Source organism: Brassica oleracea, chromosome C4 (genome assembly GCF_000695525.1).
Source record: "Brassica oleracea var. oleracea cultivar TO1000 chromosome C4, BOL, whole genome shotgun sequence".
NCBI lineage: Eukaryota > Viridiplantae > Streptophyta > Magnoliopsida > Brassicales > Brassicaceae > Brassica > Brassica oleracea.
In genome coordinates this window covers 14596185-14618139 of record NC_027751.1, presented here as the reverse complement: position 1 = coordinate 14618139, position 21955 = coordinate 14596185, and the positions used below count along the sequence as shown (strand labels likewise).

Sequence of the window (21955 nt, the reverse complement as noted above, 5' to 3'; positions counted from 1 at the left end):
TTTCTTTTCCTCACAAAGACCCATTTGTATCCAACTGGTTTGACATCATAGGGTGTCCGGATTATAGGACCGAAGACACATCTTTTCTTTAAAGAATTTAACTCCACGTTTATAGTTTCTTTCCATTTGATCCAATCTGATCTTTGAGTGCACTCATAAATAGACGTGGGTTCATGATCCTCGTTTAAATCCATAAGTTCAAGGGCTACCTTGTATGCAAATATATCATCAATGTCGACATTCTTTCTGTTCCATTGTATCCCAGACAAGACATAATTTATTGAGATCTCACTATTATCAGGACCTTCAGTACCATGAAGCTTGGCGTCCCAAGCATAAGTATTAGGCACATTAGGTTCATCAGCCCTGTCTAAGGCCTTAAGTTTGGTCACAGCCATCTCTAGGGTTTCAGGATCGGCCGCGACCGTGTCTAGGGTTTCGGCCTCAGATGCACCTTTCTTTGTTTTCCGAGGATTCTTATCTTTGGAACCTATTGGTTTACCACGTTTCAAACGTTATCTAGACTCTGTAGCAACTTGATTGTGTCCCTTTTGAACATCAATTCTAATTGGTGCATTAGCAGCTGGTATATATGACTTTGTCACTCTTTTCGGGTCAGCAAAGGAATCTGGCAATTGATTAGCTAGCTTTTGTAAATGTATTATCTTTTGGACTTCTAAATCACATTCCTGAGTCCGAGGTCTTGCCAAGATAAGGATGTTTGATTCCATGTAATTTCTTTTACCAGCTTATTGTTCTCTCCCCCTAATGTAGGATGTTCGGATTCATCAAAGTGACAATCCGCGTACCTGGCCTTAAATAAATCACCCGTAGTTGTCTCAAGGTACTTAATAATCGTGGGGGAATCATATCCAACATATATCTCCATCCTCCTTTGAGGTCCCATCTTTGTTCTCTGTGGTGGAGCAATTGGTACATAGACGGCACAACCAAATGTCTTAAGATGGGATATGTCTGGCTCATGACCCGTAAGCAATTGTGATGGGGAATATCTATGTTCATTAGATGGCCTGATGTGTATGAGTTCGGCCGCATGCAGGACCCCATGTCCCCAAGCTGAGACCAAAAGTTTTGACCTCATAAGCAATGGTCTAGCTATTAGCTGTATACGTTTAATAAATGATTCAGCCAAGCCGTTCTGTGTATGTACATGTGCCACGGAGTGTTCCACACTTACCCCCATGGACATACAGTAATCATTAAACGCTTGGGACGTGAATTCACCAGCATTATCAAGACGTATAGTCTTTAAAGGAAAGTCTGGAAAGTGTGCTCTCAAATGAATGGTCTGAGCAAGCAATCTTGCAAACGCCAAATTATGAGTTGATAAAAGACAGACGTGCGACCATCTCGTGGACGCATCAATCAGAACCATGTAATATCTAAACGTCCCACAAGGTGGGTGTATTGGTCCACAGATGTCTCCTTGTATTCTTTTCAGAAAGTTTATTGTTTCCTTAGTCACTTTAACTGGTGATGGCCTAACAATGAATTTCCCTTGTGAACATGCTACACACGTTAAATTCTTAGAAACAACTCGTTTTTTTTCAATGTATGGCCATTAGTGTTCAATATCAACTTTCGCATCATGGTCGAACCAGGATGACCGAGCCGGTCGTGCCAAAGAGTAAAATTCTCGGTCGCCACTCTATTTAATGTGGCATTGGCTTCTATCATACTGACTTTAGCATAGTAAAGACCAGTAGAAAGTGCAGGTATAGTCTCTAAGACTTTCTTATGGCCTTGGGCGATTTCTATGATCTGAAGGAACTCTTTGTTTCTTTCGCCCTTTGTCTCAATATGGAAGCCATTCATTCGGATATCTTTAAAGCTCAATAGGCTTCTCTTTGAGCTGGGTGAATATAAAGCATCAAATATCTCTAGATGCGTACCCTTAGGCAACAAAATGTTAGCCTGGCCGTAGCTTTCTATTAGGCCGGCTATACTCGCAATGGTACTTATATTGGTGTTTTTAAGAGTTAGGTTTAAGAAGCATCTTTTGTCTCTTAAGATCGTGTGGTTTAACCCACTGTCCACCACAAATATATCCATTCTTAACCTCAAGTCGGGTTGAATGGACCACCAACTAGAGAAGAGCCGCGAACTGAACGTTGAGATCGAGTCGCGCACGGATTGCTTGCTGATCGTCGCGAGCTGGAACTGATCGGGTCGCGAGTTAGAACGAGATGAGATCGTCAGTTGTGAGCTGAGACAGGTCGCGAACGATATCAGGATCTTCTATCCTGAGCTGAGACGGGTCGCGAACTAGCTGGGATCAGGAACGCCTTGGATATGGGGTGAAAGGTTCTCGATCGGATTAGGTTCAAGCCGGGATAGAGGATCACACCGGCTAGGGTTATCGCCGTTAGGGTTTAGGGTTTGAGCTGGGACTTTTAGCTTAGGGTTTTAGAGTAGGGTTTTAGAGTATTCGTGCTGATAACGTGTTGTGAAACTTAGATAAAAGTTTTTATTTTTATTAATCATAAACCACCTTTTATATTATAGGAAATTACACCGTCATAAAATAATGGAAAGATTAGAAAAAAAAACACAAATAGGAAAATAGTATAAATCATAATCTAATATATAAAAATAAACTAGAGTTTACCGTCTGTCCGTCTCCCTAAGCGCGCGCTGGCTCTTCTCTAGTATGGGCTTGTTATAGACATACACATATGATTTATAACAATTCTTCACTTTTTCTTTTGTTGAAACACAACGAAGCCAAGTTTCAGACCGCAATATACAGCAATAAATATCATGAACTGATGATTCGCCAATTAATAAATTTAAGAATCATGGATATCGTATAATTTGAGGAAAATAAAGCTTGGATTTGGCAAAAACTTGAAATAGAGTAATAGGACTTTCATTATACCAGAAGATAAACTTCGATACAGTACTGCAATTACCCAAAACCATAATCACAAACCAACAAAGACGAAGAAGTAAACCCTAATAAATCTCTCGATTTCTTGACAGCAAGACTTAATCAGCAGCAACAGCACCACCAAGAAACCAAACCGATTTTAACCACCGAATCCATAGAGAGTGCGTCCTTGTCTCTTCAGAGCATAAACAACATCCATCGCCGTCACCGTCTTCCTCCTCGCGTGCTCGGTGTAAGTCACGGCGTCTCTGATCACATTCTCGAGAAATATCTTCAAAACTCCTCTCGTCTCTTCGTAGATCAAGCCGCTGATCCGCTTCACGCCTCCTCTGCGAGCGAGTCGCCTAATCGCAGGCTTCGTGATCCCTTGGATGTTGTCTCTGAGAACTTTCCTGTGCCTCTTCGCTCCTCCTTTTCCCAATCCCTTTCCTCCTTTTCCTCTTCCTGACATTTTTTTTTAACTTTCTTTAGGATTGAATGAAGGAAAATTGGATGATTTGAGGGTTTTAGAATCAGACGGTGAGTTATAAAGAAGACGACTATCTTCGATAATAAATCGCAGCCGTTCGATTTATCTTTTTATTGTACGGCTAAGGATGGCGATCCGAGAGAACGTATAATAAAAGATATGCATCGTCGATTACTGATGAATCGAATTGCTTTTTAGGTAAAATCAAGGATTGTGCTTTTCAGTAGTTGGACCGTGTAACTGAACCAAGTTAACCGGGCCGGTTTTGGATGTGTATGTTATCTGGAGTGAAGCGATGTCGTTTTCTGGTGCTTTCGGTTTTCAAGTTGTTGAGATCAAAGCTCTTGTGCTTTATATGTTCGGTCACTTAAAGACTCCATTGATTGTAAATTGCCGGGCGATGTAAATACCGAGATGTATGTGAGATCAAATCATCTTGGAGAACTCGTACAACACATGTGTTCTAGATTTGATACAAGAACATAATACGTTCTTGAATGGTCACACTATTGGGCATTACATAAACATCTTGTATGTTACAAAATATCAACGGCTTCACTTTTACGTCTGTGCATCACCAAGCCACCAATCATTGCATTAAAAACTGTAGGCTTGATTTATATGTAACTATTTAAACCGAAATATTCAAGAACAAAAACTCTGGATTTTAACATGTTTCGAATGACTCGAAGAACTCTGAGGGTTATAGAAACTTCATGAATACTTAATTCCTTCTTATTTCACGAAATGTTCACCAGTTGCAATGAAAAAAAAAAAAAAGACTATTCCATATTATTCTTTGTCATTCCAAAAAAATAACAACATTTTTTTGTAAATTCACTCCACCTAAAAATAGTTCCGGAACAAATGGAATACTAATTTCGTTCAATTAGATTCCACTAATTACCATTCCTTTAGTTTCATTTATTCGATCATTCATTTGGGTTAAAGTACAAGCAAAAATACTGTAGTATGAAATATTTCAGTTTTCACAAGATCAGTGTCAGTATGACTCTAATTTTGCAAAAGAAAAAAAATGCAGAAAACATCTCACTGATCACATTTTTAAGAAAAATTCAAAGTAATAACAAAACCACTCTTGAAAATGTTACTAGTCACCACATCCTTATTCCCAACAAACTCAAAAATGACTGATAAAAACACACAATTAAATGAAATTTAAAAACACATGTTCTCACTTCTTGTGATTACTTTATTTCTCGAGAACGCCAAGCCTGAGACAAAAATCTTCTTCCATAAGAGGAAGCCCTTCACGGAGCTTCACCTTTGGTTCCCAACCAAGAACTTCTTTAGCTTTGCTTATATCTGGTTTCCTCTGCCTCGGATCATCTGGTGTATTCTCCACCATCTTTATCTCCACGTCCAGTTTTATAAGCTGCATCAATTCTCAATTCTCGGTATAATCACATTTCTGTGAAAAATGCAACAATAAGAAAGACAAATGCTAACATCTTTAACCGTCTCAGCGAGTTCGACCATCGTGAATTCGCCTGGATTGCCTATATTGATTGGTCTGGTTTCCTTCCATCAGACACATTAGACCATCGACCTACAATACCAAAGTTTTGAACTATGTAATAATTTGTTATATACATCTTTTCTATATAGAATGGACATACATACCATGTCTGAAACATAACAGAAATTTCGGGTTTGTGTTCCTTGTTTCTGAACAGTTAGAGCCGCGGGAGCAGCCTGGTTTTTCACAACTCAGAGTGGTGGTCTAGTCAGATCAGACTCAGAAATTTTCACACACGTGAAATCACCCCTCGTGGCGGAGGGTCTAGCTATGCTTTCAGCAATGGAGCAGGCACTTTTACGGGATTACAAGCAAATCTCCTTTGAATCGGACTCGAAGATATTGGTGACAGCAATAAAAGATGGTTCAAACATCTCAGATTTGCATGAAATCCTCTCTGATATTAGGACTCTATCGGAAGGTTTTATTTCAGTTTCTTTTCATTGGGTAACCAGAAGCTCTGTAATGGCTGCTGATATGTTGGCAAAGCAAACCTTGAAAGCTTTTGTAACGAACCTTTAATTTAAATGAAGCAGTTTGTCCACAAAAAAAAAAAAAAGAACAGTTAGAGCCTCTCCTCTGCAAAACCAAACATTAGTCTAGGATAGTAAGATTCAACTCAAATTTTTACCTGGTTAACAAAAAAAAAAGAGACAGATTCAACAACTTGATTTTCACCTGAGAGCCTGAGCAATGAAGTTGCTCACGACACGACCATCATCAATGTTCATACGAGGACCATATGTGTTGAATATTCTCGCTATGCGTATTTCTACAATAACCCGGTAACAATAATAACTAATTAGCTAATCAAAAGTATTCAAATAAATAGAATATGGTGGAATAATTTACCAATCCCATGTTGCCTATGGTAATCACACATCAGAGTCTATGCAACACGTTTTCCTTCATCGTAACAGCTTCTAACACCTGCATCATAGTTAATTAATTAGTAGCTTGGAGACTATTACGATTAAACAGTATAATTACTTACCGATGGGGTTTACATTTCCCCAATAGCTCTCGGTTTGAGGATGAACAAGAGGATCACCGTACACTTCAGATGTGGAAGTAAGCAAATTTTTTGCTCCAACTCGCTTAGCTAGTCCCAACATGTTAAGTGTGCCAGTCGCATTTGTTTTTATCGTCTGAATTAAAACAAAAGAAAACCCTGATTATCTTATATATTAGTATAAAGAAGACTTTGTCTCTCTACGACCATATACAATGGGGTGTTGAATTTTGTTATTCAACTGTTGAAGAGGTGCAGTGGGTTTGTTGAAAACATGAAAATGTTGAGCTGGATTAAACACGGTTGAATTTTTTCAACCTGTTGAAAAAAGCAAATTTGGGACCACAAAAACAAGTGTTAGCTTATGAACCAAACGTGAATTGTTTATTTTGGAAGGAGGGCGTAAACTGCATTAAAATATGAAAGTAACTTTTTAAAATCAAATTATACATTAATATGTAAACTTGGAGAAAGTATTACTGGAATCGTGTATATTCACATACGTAGTACAAGACTTATATACAACTCTTAGGAGATCTTCTAGAGATTATCATATCTTCTAGTCCTTATCACATAATGATACATACTTATCTACTACATACGTTATCACAACCGACATACCAACATACCGGCCTTAACCGTACCAACCCATATCTAACACTCCCCCTCAAGTAGGAGAGTGCAAGTTGCGAACTCCTAACTTGGACTGTAGATAGTGAAATGCAGCACTCCCCAACGCCTTTGTCATAATATCTGCGAGCTGCTCCGTCGTACGAACATATCTGGTGACTATCAAGCGATCCTGTACAGCGTACCAAACACTATGACAATCGGCTTCAATATGTTTTGTTCTTTCGTGGAACACAGGGTTCGCGGCGATGTACAATGCTGCCTTACTATCGCAAAACAACTCCATCGGCATGTTATGTTTTATCCCCATGTCTGCCAGCAATCGTTTGAGCCACTTCATCTCTCTTAACGCCGCAGCTATCGACCTATACTCAGCCTCCGCCGACGAATGCGACACAGTATCTTGTTTCATTGTCTTCCAAGAGATTGGTGAGTCCCCAAGCAGCACGATGAAAGCAGACAAGGACCTGCGAGTGTTCGGGCATGAAGCCCAATCAGAATCACAGAACGTTCGCACCCGAAGATCGCTCACCGCTTTCAGCATAACACCCTGGCCTGGACACCCTTTCAGATACTTCAGTATGCGCACCACGGCATCCCAATGAACTTCTCTTGGCTGATGCATCACTTGCGACAAGACATGAATAGAGTAGCACAGTTCTGGACATGTAATGGTAAGGTACACAAGTCTACCAACATACCTCCTAAACCGTGTTGGATCTTTGTACAAAGGACCCTTATCAGAGAGCAGCTTGTGGTTCTGCTCCATGGGAGTAGTCACGGGCTTACAGCCCAGCAAGCCAGCCTCTGCAATGATATCAAGTGCATATTTTCTCTGCGACAAGAACATACCCTGCGGTCCTCTTGCTATCTCAATACCAAGAAAATATTTCAGCTTCCCCAGATCTTTCATTTTGAAACACTTGCTCAAATAGACCTTGAATTTCTCCAGCATTACCAGATCATTCCCTGCAATGACCAGATCATCGACATACACCAGTACTCGCAGCGACTTCCCATCCCTTATATATGTGAACAGCGAGTAGTCCGCATACGATTGTTTGAAACCGAAGGTTTTGAGAGCACTAGTGAGTTTAGCGAACCAACAACGTGGTGCCTGCTTCAACCCATAGAGAGACTTCCTCAACCTACACACCTTTGATGGATCGTCTGTCTGAAAACCTTGAGGCAACTTCATATACACTTCCTCCTTCAAGTCACTGTGAAGAAAGGCGTTATGTACATCCATCTGATGTATCTCCCAATTCAAAGCCACCCCTACTTCCAACAAGGTTCTCACGGTAGTCAACTTAGCTACCGGTGCAAACGTCTCATCATAGTCCACTCCCTCGGTTTGCTTATTACCACAAACGACCAAACGTGACTTGTACCGTTCGACCGTCCCATCTGCATTGTATTTGATCTTGTGTATCCACTGGTTACTCAATGCCTTCTTCCCTTTTGGCAAGTCTACAACATCCCACATCCTTTCTCTTTCGAGTGCAACCACCTCGCTAGACATTGCCTCTCTGAAACGAGGATCACGCATTGCTTCTTTGAAGCTTCTCGGCTCGATCCCTGCGGTTATAGCTGCAAGGAACACTTGGTGTTTCTCTAAGAAGACCGCGTCAGAAACATAAGCTGATATCGGATGAGAGGTGTTGTTACCTGGACCATTTGTAGAGGATGATGATGGAGGCGGTGATGATGAAGACGAGACAGGTTTATGTTTATCAGAGAGACATTGCGAGTTGTAGCAGATGTAGTCTTTCAATTTGACCGACGCCTGCAGTACTCGATGTCCCCTTCCAAGCTCTTGTACTGGCTCAGATGCGGGTGCTGCTTCAACAACTTGTTCTTCTCTAGGTACAGATTCTAAAATCGTAACTTCAACATTTGCAGGTACAGATACACCAGTGACTACAGGGGCAGCGACTTGAGCTTCCACTTCCTTTGAAGCTGTTGATTCTTTCGCAGCTTCTTGTGATTGACTCCCCCTGCAGTCCATCACCGCTCGCGCTGTTTCATAGTCCCCAAGATCAACATCCACAACTACCAGAGCACTTGTGTGATCTGGTGATACGATTGTGCTCTCCACGCTGCATGGAAATGTTGTCTCGCTGAACACTACATCTCTGGAGACAAACACCTCATGTGTTTCAAGATCGTAGCACTTCCACCCACGCTTGCCAAATGGATAACCCACGAATATGCAACGCCGGCTACGCTCCTTAAACTTGTCTTTATCTCGCAACATCTTATGAGCAAAGCACAGACAGCCGAAGACTTTAATGTCTGTGTAAGATGGCGGCTTTCCATACAGACACTCATAAGGTGTTTTGCCGTCGAGTAAGCTTGATGGCGTTCTATTGATAACGTGATCTGCAGCGAGCACACTCTCACCCCAAAATTTCACGGGCAGGTCCGCTTGAAACAATAGTGATCGCGAGACGTTGAGAATGTGACGGTGCTTACGCTCGACTCTGCCGTTCTGCTGAGGCGTTGCAACACATGAAGTCTGATGTATTATACCATTCTCCACAAAATACTTGGACAGACACATGAACTCGCTGCCGTTGTCGCTTCTGACCTTTTGCACCAGGCGCGCGAACTGTCGATGGACCAGTTTACAAAAGTTTGGTAGTACAGTCTTTACTTCAGATTTCTCGAGCAACAGATGAATCCAGACTGCTCTCGAAAAATCATCAACTATTGTTAAGAAGTAGACTGCACCACATGAAGATGGTTCGCGATACGGCCCCCACAAATCAACATGTATCAACTCAAAAGAAACTGAAGCTTTATTAATACTCTCGGCAAAAAACCCTCGAGTCTGCTTTGATTTAAAACAAATTTCACAGCCTCCGAACTTGTCAGAGCTATTTAAAACACCAGATACAAAAGGCAAATTTCCTAAAACACCAAATGAAGGATGTCCCAATCTCCGATGCCACAAAGTCTTATCTTCAGCAGCCTTAACTCTGTGCCCTCTTGCGATCGTGATATACCGATAAACATAGACCCCGTCCCGTTCTTCACCGGCTCCAATCAGGGTCCTCGTAAAACGGTCCTGTAAAATGCAGAGAGTGTCAGTAAAGATCGCAAAGCAGCCAACTTGCTTAAGTAATTTCGCAACTGAGAGTAATGTGCAACTTAAATTTGGCACAAACAGAACATGAGACAAAGTAATAGTCTCAGACAGTCGCAAAGAACCGCTCATAGACGCAAACACCTGACTACCATCTGCAAAACTAACGGGACAGCTGACTACTGCTTTTAAATCAGTCAGCAACTTCTCATCCCCAGTCATGTGATGTGAGGCTCCGGTGTCTAGGATCACCTCACCCGTCTGTTTCTTACCATTGAGTTTATCCGGGATCAAGTGCGGTTTCTGCTGCTTCAAAAGTGCTGTCAACGACGCCCATTGCTCAGATGTAAGAGGCGACACACCTCCCCCTGCTGAACCCTGGGCGGCATGAGCACGAGGTTGATTACGTCCTCTGCCTCTGGCTCTTCCACGACCACCATGATCTCCTTCACGATTGCGTTCTGTCCACCACTCTGGAAAGCCGATGATCTGCCAGCAGTCCTTCTTCTCATGGCCTGAGCGACCGCAATGTGAGCACAGCACTACTCCTCCACGTCCCCGTGCTGTCGCTGCAACAAGACCATTCATGGATGCAGTTTCTATTGTCGACTCAGCCTTCGTCACAAAGCTTACAGCTTCTTGTCGGGACTCCACACGAGACGACAACAGATGCCTCTCTTCTCTCACAACCCGCTGATACACTGAGTTGAGATCAGGAAGCGGCTCAAGCCCAATGATGTTAGTACACACATTACCGAACCGAGCATCGTCGAGTCCCATCAAAAACGCATGAACCTTTTCTTCTTCATACTCTTGAGCGATCTTCTCTGAAGCACCACACGTACACGTAGGAAGTGGTTTGTAACTTAACAGCTCCTCCCACCTCAGAGTCAAACGCCCAAAATACTCCATCACACTCGCACCATTCTGCTTGCAGGCTGCCAACTCCGCCTTCAGCTGATGCACTCGTACCGCATTGCCCACGGAGAACCTTCTCTTCAGATCACTCCACATCTTGTATGCGTCTGTTGTGAAGGTCACCGTTGATTTGACTGTGGGCGAGATCGACGCCCTGATCCAACCCACAATCATTGAATTGACTGTCTTCCACATCTCTGCTTCTTCGGGATTAACCTTCTCATCAGGCATCACTAACGACCCGTCAATGAAACCCGTTTTGCGCTTGGCACGAAGCGCGTTCTCTAGCTCTGACGACCACTCTGCGTAGTTCTCTCCTGTCAACTGGACTGGAGAGATCAACGCACCTGGGTTATCAGATGTAGCTAATAAATACGGCGAGAACATTTTGTTATTGATATCGTGACCGCCACCGGCGACTGTTGCCAAATCTTTACTCATACTTTCTCTCTAACAAATTTGATCTTCACTCAAGCTCTGATACCATGTAAACTTGAAGAGAGTATTACTGGAATCGTGTATATTCACATACGTAGTACAAGACTTATATACAACTCTTAGGAGATCTTCTAGAGAGTATCATATCTTCTAGTCCTTATCACATAATGATACATACTTTTTTACTACATACGTTATCACAACCGACATACCAACATACCGGCCTTAACCGTACCAACCCATATCTAACAATGACGATAACAAGTATTTATTTTATGGGTGACTGGGTTTTTATAGTAACCAAATTCGTTTTCAATGTTATCATATCAAAATTTATTTTTTGTGATTCTAAAAATTTGATTCATTGTTTTAACAAAAACTTATTTAAAATAGTTTACTTTTTCCCAATAAATTTGTATTTATAATTTAAAACATCTTTTCTGAATCATAATCTAATAATAATTTTAAAATTATTTAATTTTACATGAAAATTGTTATTAATATGTAGTATAAAATTATAAGATAAAATAGTGTGGTATGATGTTGAATTTTATTAAACAAAACTATTATAGAGGTTAAAATTAATGTGAGTGTTGAATGATTAGGTGGAAGAAAGATTGAGAAGCATTTGAAAAGATGTAACCTCAATTTTGTATTTTTTTTTGTTTAATTTTATATTACTAAAAAAATTAAACAATCACATTAACCATTTAATAAAAAAAATTAGATTTTTTCTTATATGTTATATTTTGAATTTTTTAAAATGACTTTAAATTACAAAAATGAGAAATATTTTTTAAACGACTTTAAAATACAAAAATGAGGACACCTTATATATTATATTTTTCTTATATGTTAGATTTTTTTCTTTTATGTTATATTTTGAATTTTTTAAAACGATTTTATATTACAAAAATGTAAGTTTTCCTTAAGTATACGACTAAAAACATTAAAATGACATGTATCAATTCGATGGTTGATTTGAAAGCTTTCAAAACCATATGGAAGATAAAAGTCAATATAATTCAACTGTGAAAACAATACTGTTCACTTTTTTAAAGAATGTGTTCGATGGAAAAGATAAGGTTTTTTATGTCATAATTTGTTTAATGTCCACTAGAAACATTATATTAACCTAAAATATAAGAAGTGTGTATTCTTTCCTTAAATAAAAGCTACGAAATTACCTAATATGATTTACATATATATGGCAACTAATGATTATGAATAATAAAGATTTGATAACAATTTTTGCATCCTTCTTCATTTTTGTTTAATTTTATATTATTAAAAATAAATAAATAATCACATTAACCATATAATAAAAAAATTAGATTTTTTTTTAAATGTTATATTTTAATTTTTTTAAAATGACTTTAAATTACAAAAATGAGGAAACCTTATATGTTATAATTGTTTTTTAAAACAACTTTAAAATACAAAAATGAAGACACCTTATATGTTATATTTTTCTTATATGTTAGATTTTTTATTTTATTTTATATTTTGTGGTCTGTTTGCTTAGAATCTGGGAAGCTATGATTGTTAAGCGTGACGGCGAGGGACGACATGCTTCTCCTGGACGCCATGGTGAATCCGGCTTGACTATGTAGTTTTTCTTTTTGTTTTTTAATTCTTTCTCGCGTTTTTTGTGTTTTGGTGATGGAACTTTCAAACCTAATAGTAGTTCTTCACTAGAGATCATTTTGTTCCTGTATTCATTATCAAAATAGTTTTTGTTTTTGTTTTTGTTTTTGTTTTTAATTCGTTATGAAGCTTTTCTGATTATTTTTTTGTTTGTCATATGAACAGGCGACCATGATGCCGGTGACGGTGAATGTAAACCGGTTTGCAACTCACATGCCTAATACATCTCCAGCTTTAACCTATGCAGCCTGCTACAACACGTCATGGATCCTCAGGTTACATGTATGGCAACGAGTAGATAGGGATTAACGAATGATCATAATATGTGACAACCCAAGTCATGTTTTTTTCCTTTTCAGGTCTCTCTGTTTGTTCTATTATTGTGAATCTGATATGAATTTTGCAATAATCACTCTTTGTTTGGAACTTCTGTTCATAGGTCCATCCATGTTCTCCGGAAAATTGAATAAAGCCACAAATTGCAAAAGAGGAATAAGAAAGTGATCCAAATATGCAGAGAGGTGATTCTGGCCATGTAGATGTAACACCTCGAAACCCCCCCTTTTGTAAAGATTATGCGTTGATTTTGCTCAAGTTCATGTTTTCAGATGTTTGGTTTGTGAATCATACTACACCTATAAAATAGGCAAGCCTCATCTCTGAGAATCATCCTCACTAGAAAGTATGTTTTGGGACTTTACTTTTCTGTTTTCATTTATTAGAGATCTGATGGTGATTGCTCTCACTCAGTTTTGTGCATACAGACAATTTGATTTCAAAATTGTTATCTATTTTTAACTCGTTCGCTTTTCTGAGAATGGATCTATTAATACCTAATTGTTTGTGTTCAAAGTGTTGGCCAAGCACCAAAAAAGTTGGAGACAAGCCACTTCTATCTGTTTCAATATTTGTCCATGTACTTCTTCTTTGCTAATTAAAAAGAGTCAAATTAACTAAAGAGTCTGTACTAGAGTTTTCCTAGGGCATATTCTCAAATTTAAAGTTAGATTCTTTACCTTTTGTTATCTGATCTCTTGGCATTGTCATAACATTCTCTCATCTACGTATCATCTTTTTACAGTTTATTGGGTTTTGTTAGATTTTGGAATGTTGATGTTACTAACCAGTAGATATAATTTGAAACTTCTAAGTTCAATTGGTTGAGTTTTTATAATGTAATGAGTTTATTTTGCAGGCAGTCCGGAACAATGTGCTTCTTGCTATTCCAGCCCTGTTATATGCAATCAAAAACTATATCAGATTCACGGTGCTATTACTGTAGCCAGTGTAGCTGCATCTGTTGCTGTTATTGCAGCCACCACCACCATGTCTTCTATCTCTAGAAGGGATGAGCAGATGGCTAAAACTTGACATGGACGTTGCTTCCGCTGTGACCCTTGCGGATGCTCAGTGTATGGAGGCTGCAAAAATGAGTAGAGCTGAGAGAGAGCATTTGGTCTCTGTTGTCAGCGCCCCATCAATGTTCGTTATGCCGAAGATATCTGGCACTCACTGCCGGTGAGCCACAAGTTTAGTAGCTTCAATTCTTTTGATTTTATGTGAGACATGCTTTAGTACATGCAATTTAAATCATTGAACTTCAAACACAGTTTTAAATCATAATAAATGATAAGACTCTTATAGATGATTTAATTATTTTTTCCATCGGCTTCCTCGCCCGTAGGGCGGGCTTCCCCTAGTTATGATCATAAATCATAAAACATTACTTCCTCCGTATCACTTTTAAATGGTGTTTATAGATTTTTATTTTGTTTCATAATAAGTGATGTTCTCACAATTCTAGATAAAATTTAATGTCATTTAAAATTTGTGACCAATTATAAAATACTGTATTTTTTTCTTATTGGTTGAATTAATTTTATTTAATGTTAGTTTATGTAACCAATATAAATTGCATAAAAATATTTTTTTTTAATCTTTGTGCAAAAACATTAAATACCACTTAAAATGATACAGAGAAAGTAGTCATGGTTTGTATTAATGAATTTTGAATTAATGAAATTTGACGAACCTTAGCAGGGTTGTATTTGTAGAAAATTGGAGATGCATGACATGCTAAATGGTAGATTTGATCAACCTCTACCATGAGAGGTTTTTGTCACATCTGAAGATTAATAATAGAGTTAGTTAATTAATGCATTGTTTTCTCTCTCTATATATATTACATAAGGTGATTAAGAAGATGATAATACCATGACGAATGAACTCAAATCTTGGATGACCAATCCATTTCTTGAGATTGTCTTTTGATCCTGTGAAGTAATTATCAGCGACGATCGATCACTTCATTCTTTTCGTTTTGCATCAATCTATCAACCAAATGTGAACCAATGAAGTCAGCTCCTCCTGTCACCAAGATCCTCATATTTGACTGCAATTTACAAAATCATCCAAGCACGTTCAGTTTCAACAATCAAATCCATTTATGTGAGACTGAGATCTAAATACAAAACGAGTATCAAATTATGACTTAATTACACATTATACTAAAATATTACACATTATACTAAAACATTTACTGCATTTTTAAACTCAATTGATTCTAGAGATTTGAAAGAATATTTTGAGAGAATAAACCTGCAAAAACTTAGAATTACCCAGAGGAGAAGGCATCAGTGGTGGCTTCGTCGTCGTTCCATTCGTTGCCATCTCTGCAAATTAGAAAAACATAATCACAGATTATCAAATGAACATACACATGCATATTTACATCAATCACAAGCATTAGAGAACTAATTAAACCTGATGATTAGCAGTTAGGAGCTTGATCAAATGAAAACTGTACAAAATTACTCTTCTAGTCTCGATGATGTACTACAAGAACAATATAAAATCAATATTTATAAGCATATTTACATTTTTTTAAAATAATATCAAACATGAGATGAGTCCCACAGATTTGTTATCTACGCTAAAAACGTGGAAAAATAAAATAAAATTCCCTACCAGAAAAGTGAGAGGAATAATCCAATCAACAGGATTGCACCAGACCCAAATTTTAGTTTGGTTCACCAAACGTCGCTTACAAATTAAATTTTAACAAAAAAAATTATATCAAGAATGAAAAAGATAGATCAAAAAGAAAACAAAAAGACAAAGAGTTTTGACTTTTCACCCGCTTAAACAAGGGTGACCGCAATAAGTTATATGGGTTTAAGGATTTTTATGCATCTTAAGTTTCGAGATCTGCCAGACTTTGAAACAAACAAAACATCTATGTTATTAAAAATCTATTTAAACAAGGTTGTTAGACTTATTCACTAGAAATTTAATATGTCTTATTTTATACTTACATTAATTAATCAAAATTATCAGTATTATTAATAGGGAACAACCCAAACTACCTATCATCATTATATCACCGATATATTTGCATCTAACATAGCCTTTTACACATTAATATTTTGAATGCATTATTATTCACTTCACTAGTGAGGAAAAAGTCAAAAATAATAATAATATGCAATGCACATATTTTTGACCTTATATAAATAACCATACATAAAAAAATCAAAATGCTACTGGTCGTGATTAAATTAGTGGGTATGTTATCCATGTATGAACTTACAAAATATGTTCAAGGTATTATGTATATTTTCAATACAAACCAAATCCCTATAAAATGAACCATATAATATATACTTATTTGACTCTCACCATTTTAATGTATTTTCTTGAATCTATGTATTTGTTCAAATACATATTTTCTAGAGATTTTTATCATATTTCCAGTATAAATCAAACCCTATACCCTAAACTATATTTCCATAAACTTCAAAACCATATATCCTAAACTTTATTTCATATATTTCTAAACTATAATCTCATTTCATATACATTTACTTTATATGACAAATCAAATAGTTTATTTAGTTTTATGTATTATTATAAAACTTGAGAAGTTAATCAACTTTTTAAAAAGTTTTATCAGATTTTCCGGGTTTTTATAAGGACAAATCAAATAGTTTATTTAGTTTTATGCATTACTAAAGAATACGAGAAGTTTAATATTTTTTTTTAAAAATGTTATCAGGTTTTTATGGGTTTTACCGGAGGGTAATTGGTGTCAGTTCATATGTTAATTAACGTTTTTTTTTATTTATACAATTTTTAATTAACATGTTTTTATTAAATCTGAATTTTGTGGAAACATATCAGTTGGTAGAACCTTTGATAGAATGCTATATGAAAAACATAAGACAGTCCAGATTATATACGTCAAGGGTTTATCGGTTCAACTGCGGGTCTAGATCAGATATAAAACACTCGATATATTTAAATTTGTCTGTATATCACATGTGTACCCCCAATAAAAAGAGTTAAATAATTTGTAAAAACATAATGCTTTCTTCGTACCATTTAAATGTAGATGCACTATCAGTCCCCAACATTCGGTTTCGGTTCGGGTATTTTGGTTTTTAGTGTTTTGGTTCTAGAAATTTAGGAGCCATTCATGTATTTACCAATTTTGTTTGGTTTAATTTAGTTGGGTTATTGAGGTTTTGGTTCGATTTGGTAGTAAACTTAGGAACCGACTAATATCCCAAAAAAATGTGGATCCAATTCAGTTCTGCTTCGATTCTGTTTTTTTTTAGGTAATTTGAGATTAATAGATAAAATATTGGATCATTTGGGGTTTCGGTTTAAATATCAGATAATTCATTTTTTCGAATAATTCAATTTTTCGTATAATTTGGTTTATAAATAGTAGTTTTAGGATATTTGGTTATTTAGAAACTACATAACATTATTAGTTTTAGGTATATAATTTGTATTTAAAAATTCATGTACCTATTTGGTTTTCGGTTCAGTTTTAGATTTTTGGCTCCATAGATATAGGATATGATCACTTATTTATGAAATGCATTTCAATTTTGATTTCGTGTATTTGAGTTTGATGTGGTTTGGCTACCAGTTCCATATAAATGTGCCTAGACCTATACACTATTTTATATAGAAATTAATTTAAAATATTTTTTTAATTTTGAAAATAAACCCACGCTTTTAAGCGCGGGTCAAAATCTAGTAGATTATTAATTATATATTGACGGAGGTTTACATGAGATATGCACCATAGGAATCGAACCATTGTTGTTGGGATAAACAAATTTACCCATGACACCTTTTTCTAAAAAACATTCTCAATTTATCTAGAATAAGTCTTTTGTTTTGCTTTTGTCGATACCATACATCATTTTAGGGGTTAATTAAGTCGAAACAAGCAGGATGTTAGCAGATTATAGTTTTTTTTCCCCTTCAGATTATAGCTTCATTATATATAGGAGACATTCCAAAAATGACTATACTAGCTCGTTACATTTTGCCATGACCAAAAACTATAAGAGAGCAAATAATAAAGCTGATAAACTAGCCATATATATATATATATATATATATATACATTAAATCTTGATCAGTGGATGTAATCTTTTAAAAGTAACCTTAATTTTATACTATATATATATCAGTACATTAATCCAATAATACCATTTGACGATTTAAAAGAGACAAATTAATCGAGAATACAACTACTACTAAATAGAAATCTCATTTTTCATAGGCAACAAAAATAAACGAAATAAATTGGGAAGCGAGTAATAAAATATATCATATTGATAAACAATGTTTTTATCTATTTTTGTCCGATTTTATTCTATTTAAAGTGTTACTAAATTTTGACCCATGATATATTAATTATAGTTTTGTTCAATAAATTTTTAATAAAAATTGATCTGATCCATCGGAAAGAAATTATATAATAACAACAAAAAATATTGTATATGTATAAATAAAATGATGAAATATATAAAGTAAATTATCGATAATATATACAAATAAACTCCCTATGCGCAAAGCGCAAGTCTTATCCTATCTAAAAGAAAAAAATATGGGTGTTGAATAACTTAACCAATGTTGATAGTGTAAGAAGAGAGACACGTCACTAAGTAGAGTCACTAGAAACTGCCACGTGTTTCTCCTACTGAACAAATTCTCGCTTTCGTTTAGTTTCAATTGGGCTTAAGCGTGTAAAAATGTTGTAGGCTTGCAATTAGGTGATATAGTCTGAGAATAAAGAAAAGGTTGTCCCATTATTCTTCTTCATCTTCGTAAAGCGTAGCCGACATTTAGTTTTAGGGTTCGTCAACTCCTGCTCAAACTGATTAGGGCTACCAACAGCGGAGTTTCTAAAAAGTTGTGTGAGATTAATCTTTTTGAGTAATCTTTGCATCTATCTTGGTTCGTGGCGTTTCGTTTGTGACTCTTCTCCTCAAAGGCGTTACCAGTTGTATTGATGCGACGCCATTTAAGAGATCATAACTCTTTCCATCCGCTGCAAGCACGATTACTCATTCAATGATTCTTCTCTCTCTATTGGATTTCCACTTATAAAAAGGTAAGGCCTCATAACATCATCCTCACAGTTCACAGATTATGTCTGATTTAGTTTATCTCTTCTCTCTAAATCAACTTCACTTAGGGTTTTGTCGCCATAGACAAAAAGTTTCTCAATTCCAGTAGACATGAAAGACCACTCCAGCTTGATTTCATTGAATTCTAGATCTTCATGATAAATGATTTGTCATTCATAGAAAGTCATAATTGGCTTTACCGTTTTTACAGGAAACTGCAAACACGTTTTCCCACGATTCAACCTTGAGGTTTAAAAATCAGGTTCAATTAGCTATTGTCTGAACATGTTCAGGATTACAATCGACTGCAGAAGTTTACCTCAAAGATTTGTCTCAGGCACAAGATTTGCAATCACCGGAAAGATCTAATGAGTCTCTGATTTTTGTTAGGGATCAAACCTGTGAGTTGTAATTCGATTCTTCTCTCATGATCTCTTTTTTGATTATGTGCATGTTAGTTGTGTTATTGATCATATCCTTTTTGTTTTACAAGATCTCAGTCTTTCGTCCGGCTGCCTTGAAGTTTATAAGGAACTGATATCAATCTCACTTATGGATTCAGACTTCCTACTTCCTTCAATCAAAGGTATTTATTTCTCTCATTCAATCCATATGCTCATCTCCCAATAACTTTCAGTATATACGTTTCAAAATTATATCAACAGAGCACTATAAATAAGTGAAACCTCCACATCTCATTAGCCTCTTTACAAAAGTTTCAACTCGCAAAATCATTGCCACCTCTGATGACCTCCCCCTCAGATGTTCATCTCAAAATTTCGTCAGAGTGCTCCATTTCTAGGATGCTTGCATCATAAAATAGGGTGGTGAGGTGTTTTGTAACTGAATAATCTATTGATTGTTTATTCTGTTTTTGTTGTATTAGTTCCAGGTTGGAAAGCTTCAGATTGCGCCTCAAGTCATGGGATGAACCTTGGAAGCTGTGGTATGCTGTTCTCAAATTGAAAAACATGGTGATGACTCAGGGCAATATGCTTCAAGCCGAACTGATGTTTCCAAACCCTGAACGCATTTGAAAGGGAATATACAAACATGGCCCGAGCTCTTACTTCTAATTAATTTGTTGAATGTTTTTAAGAAAAATAAATTATATATTATTCTTTTAAAGAAAATGGTTTTGTATTTCTGGAGACCTAACAAAAGCATATATCCTCTGTACTTTATTACCATGGGAGATACGGGATTATTAGTGGTGAATCCTAAGTTGGTTGCATCTCTCATAATAGGTGAAGAGCTCTGTATGCTGACAGAGAGAGCGATTGAGGAACCCAATCTCAGAAGATCAGCCGAGATGAACCATTGTGCTTCGTTTTTCAACCGAGCAGTAAACTTGAGTTAATTCATATTTGGGATTAAGAAGTAAAAGATAGCATTCAACAGACTGAGGAAGACAATATTTTTCTTTTAGGACTGGTCTAATAGTTATAATTTGTGTCTGGCAATATAATTGTTTGTTCGCAATGTTTTTAAAACCGGACCGGCTAGCGAACCGGATTTTTTTTGGGTCATAGGTCATTTTGGTTCGACCGGTCTGAATCGGGTTCGATCGGGTTTACTTAGATTAAACTAGATTTAATAATATTTAATAAATAATATTCATATTTTTTTTTTAAAAATAGATCATATCAAATAAAATGTTTACATAGCCATAATGTGTAGAAAAACTTAAAATCTAAAACCAATATGAAAAGCACATTTAAACTTTATTCGCAGATCTTATCACTCTAAATCTTCATCACCTTTAAAAAATATATATATACATATTAGGTAAAAGTTACATTTTGAAATACAAATTTCAAAAACGTAAATATTTTAATTATTTAAAGTCTTCAAAACAAGTGATCATGAAATAAAAATTTAAACAAGGGGAGAAGTAGACAAAAACAATATCTTGACGTGAATATTAAACTTTATGAATCTTGTAATTTATAAGTTGTAGAAACGACAAAAGAAAACGATGAGAGACGATACTTTATTAATCTTTGATAAATCTTATTTTTACTTAAAAAGAAGAAAAATTAATTGTTTCATTAACAAAATTTTTTGCATATATGCGAACCGGAGTTTGGGCGGTTCATTGGGTCACCGGTTCCCGGGTTTTTGACGGTTCGATAGGAATTTTTAACTGGTTCGATTTTAGTTGGGTTTTAGCACTAACCCAATCCGGATTATTTTTGGTTCATGGTTCAATCCGGTCCGACCACCGGTTCGGTCCGGGTTTAAAAACACTGTTTGTTCGGTAGCATACGCAGGTTTCTATAAAACCATGGTTGGTGTTTTATGCTGAGTATTCATATCCTTCTATCTTCCTTATGATGAGGAAGGTAAGGTATGGTATTAACTTATTTATATCTAAGAATCTGATGTTGTGGGTGATGCATATTAAGCTTTTTCTTTTCTAGATTATCAATTTTATGATACTTTTCCAAAAAAATTGACTTTGAGATTACTTCTCTGACGGTTTAATCATGCACGCAAGAGACTGCCGTTTGCCACAGCTTGACCGTGTTACATCTCTTGATACGAAACACTGATTTGGTTACATCACAATTAATAAGTTCTGCACCATTTTTAAGCAGAACATGTCTCACAAATTGTCATTATAAAAAAAATTGTCATTATTTTTTGCAGCGGGATATAATTGAGGCGCTGCGAGTTCGGTAGATATAAATTAAGTCACTTATTCCTGTATTAACAGTTTTTGATAGATTTGGCTGTCTCAGTTCTTATTGGATAATATGATTCCTTGCTACTTTAAAAAGTTTTTGATTTTGTTTGTATACTTACAAAAAGGTGTTGTACAATGCACTTACCTATCAGAGGTTTTATTATTTATTGTTCCATTATAAT

At 36.3% G+C, this 21955-nt stretch overlaps 1 protein-coding gene, 1 long non-coding RNA gene and 1 pseudogene across 2 annotated transcripts; 1 reads left to right on the top strand and 2 right to left on the bottom strand.

The window, feature by feature from the left end:
• Nucleotides 1-2868: 2868 nt before the first annotated feature.
• Nucleotides 2869-3416, bottom strand: LOC106337513 (histone H4). Its single transcript, XM_013776619.1, has one exon. It carries the CDS (start codon nucleotides 3360-3362, stop codon nucleotides 3051-3053), a length of 312 nt encoding a protein of 103 aa, XP_013632073.1. The 5' UTR covers nucleotides 3363-3416; the 3' UTR covers nucleotides 2869-3050.
• A 1177-nt stretch (nucleotides 3417-4593) lies between these two features.
• On the bottom strand, nucleotides 4594-15323 carry LOC106340549 (annotated as a pseudogene).
• Nucleotides 15324-18727: 3404 nt separating this feature from the next.
• LOC106340218 lies at nucleotides 18728-20302 on the top strand. The gene is made up of 4 exons (XR_001269334.1): nucleotides 18728-19068; nucleotides 19296-19485; nucleotides 19578-19670; nucleotides 19971-20302. It is a non-coding gene; the product is annotated as an uncharacterized LOC106340218 (long non-coding RNA).
• Nucleotides 20303-21955: the final 1653 nt, after the last annotated feature.

Bases quoted from the DNA above. Each gene is read 5' to 3' on its own strand.
- LOC106337513 (XM_013776619.1), bottom strand. From the start codon at position 3,362: ATGTCAGGAAGAGGAAAAGGAGGAAAGGGATTGGGAAAAGGAGGAGCG.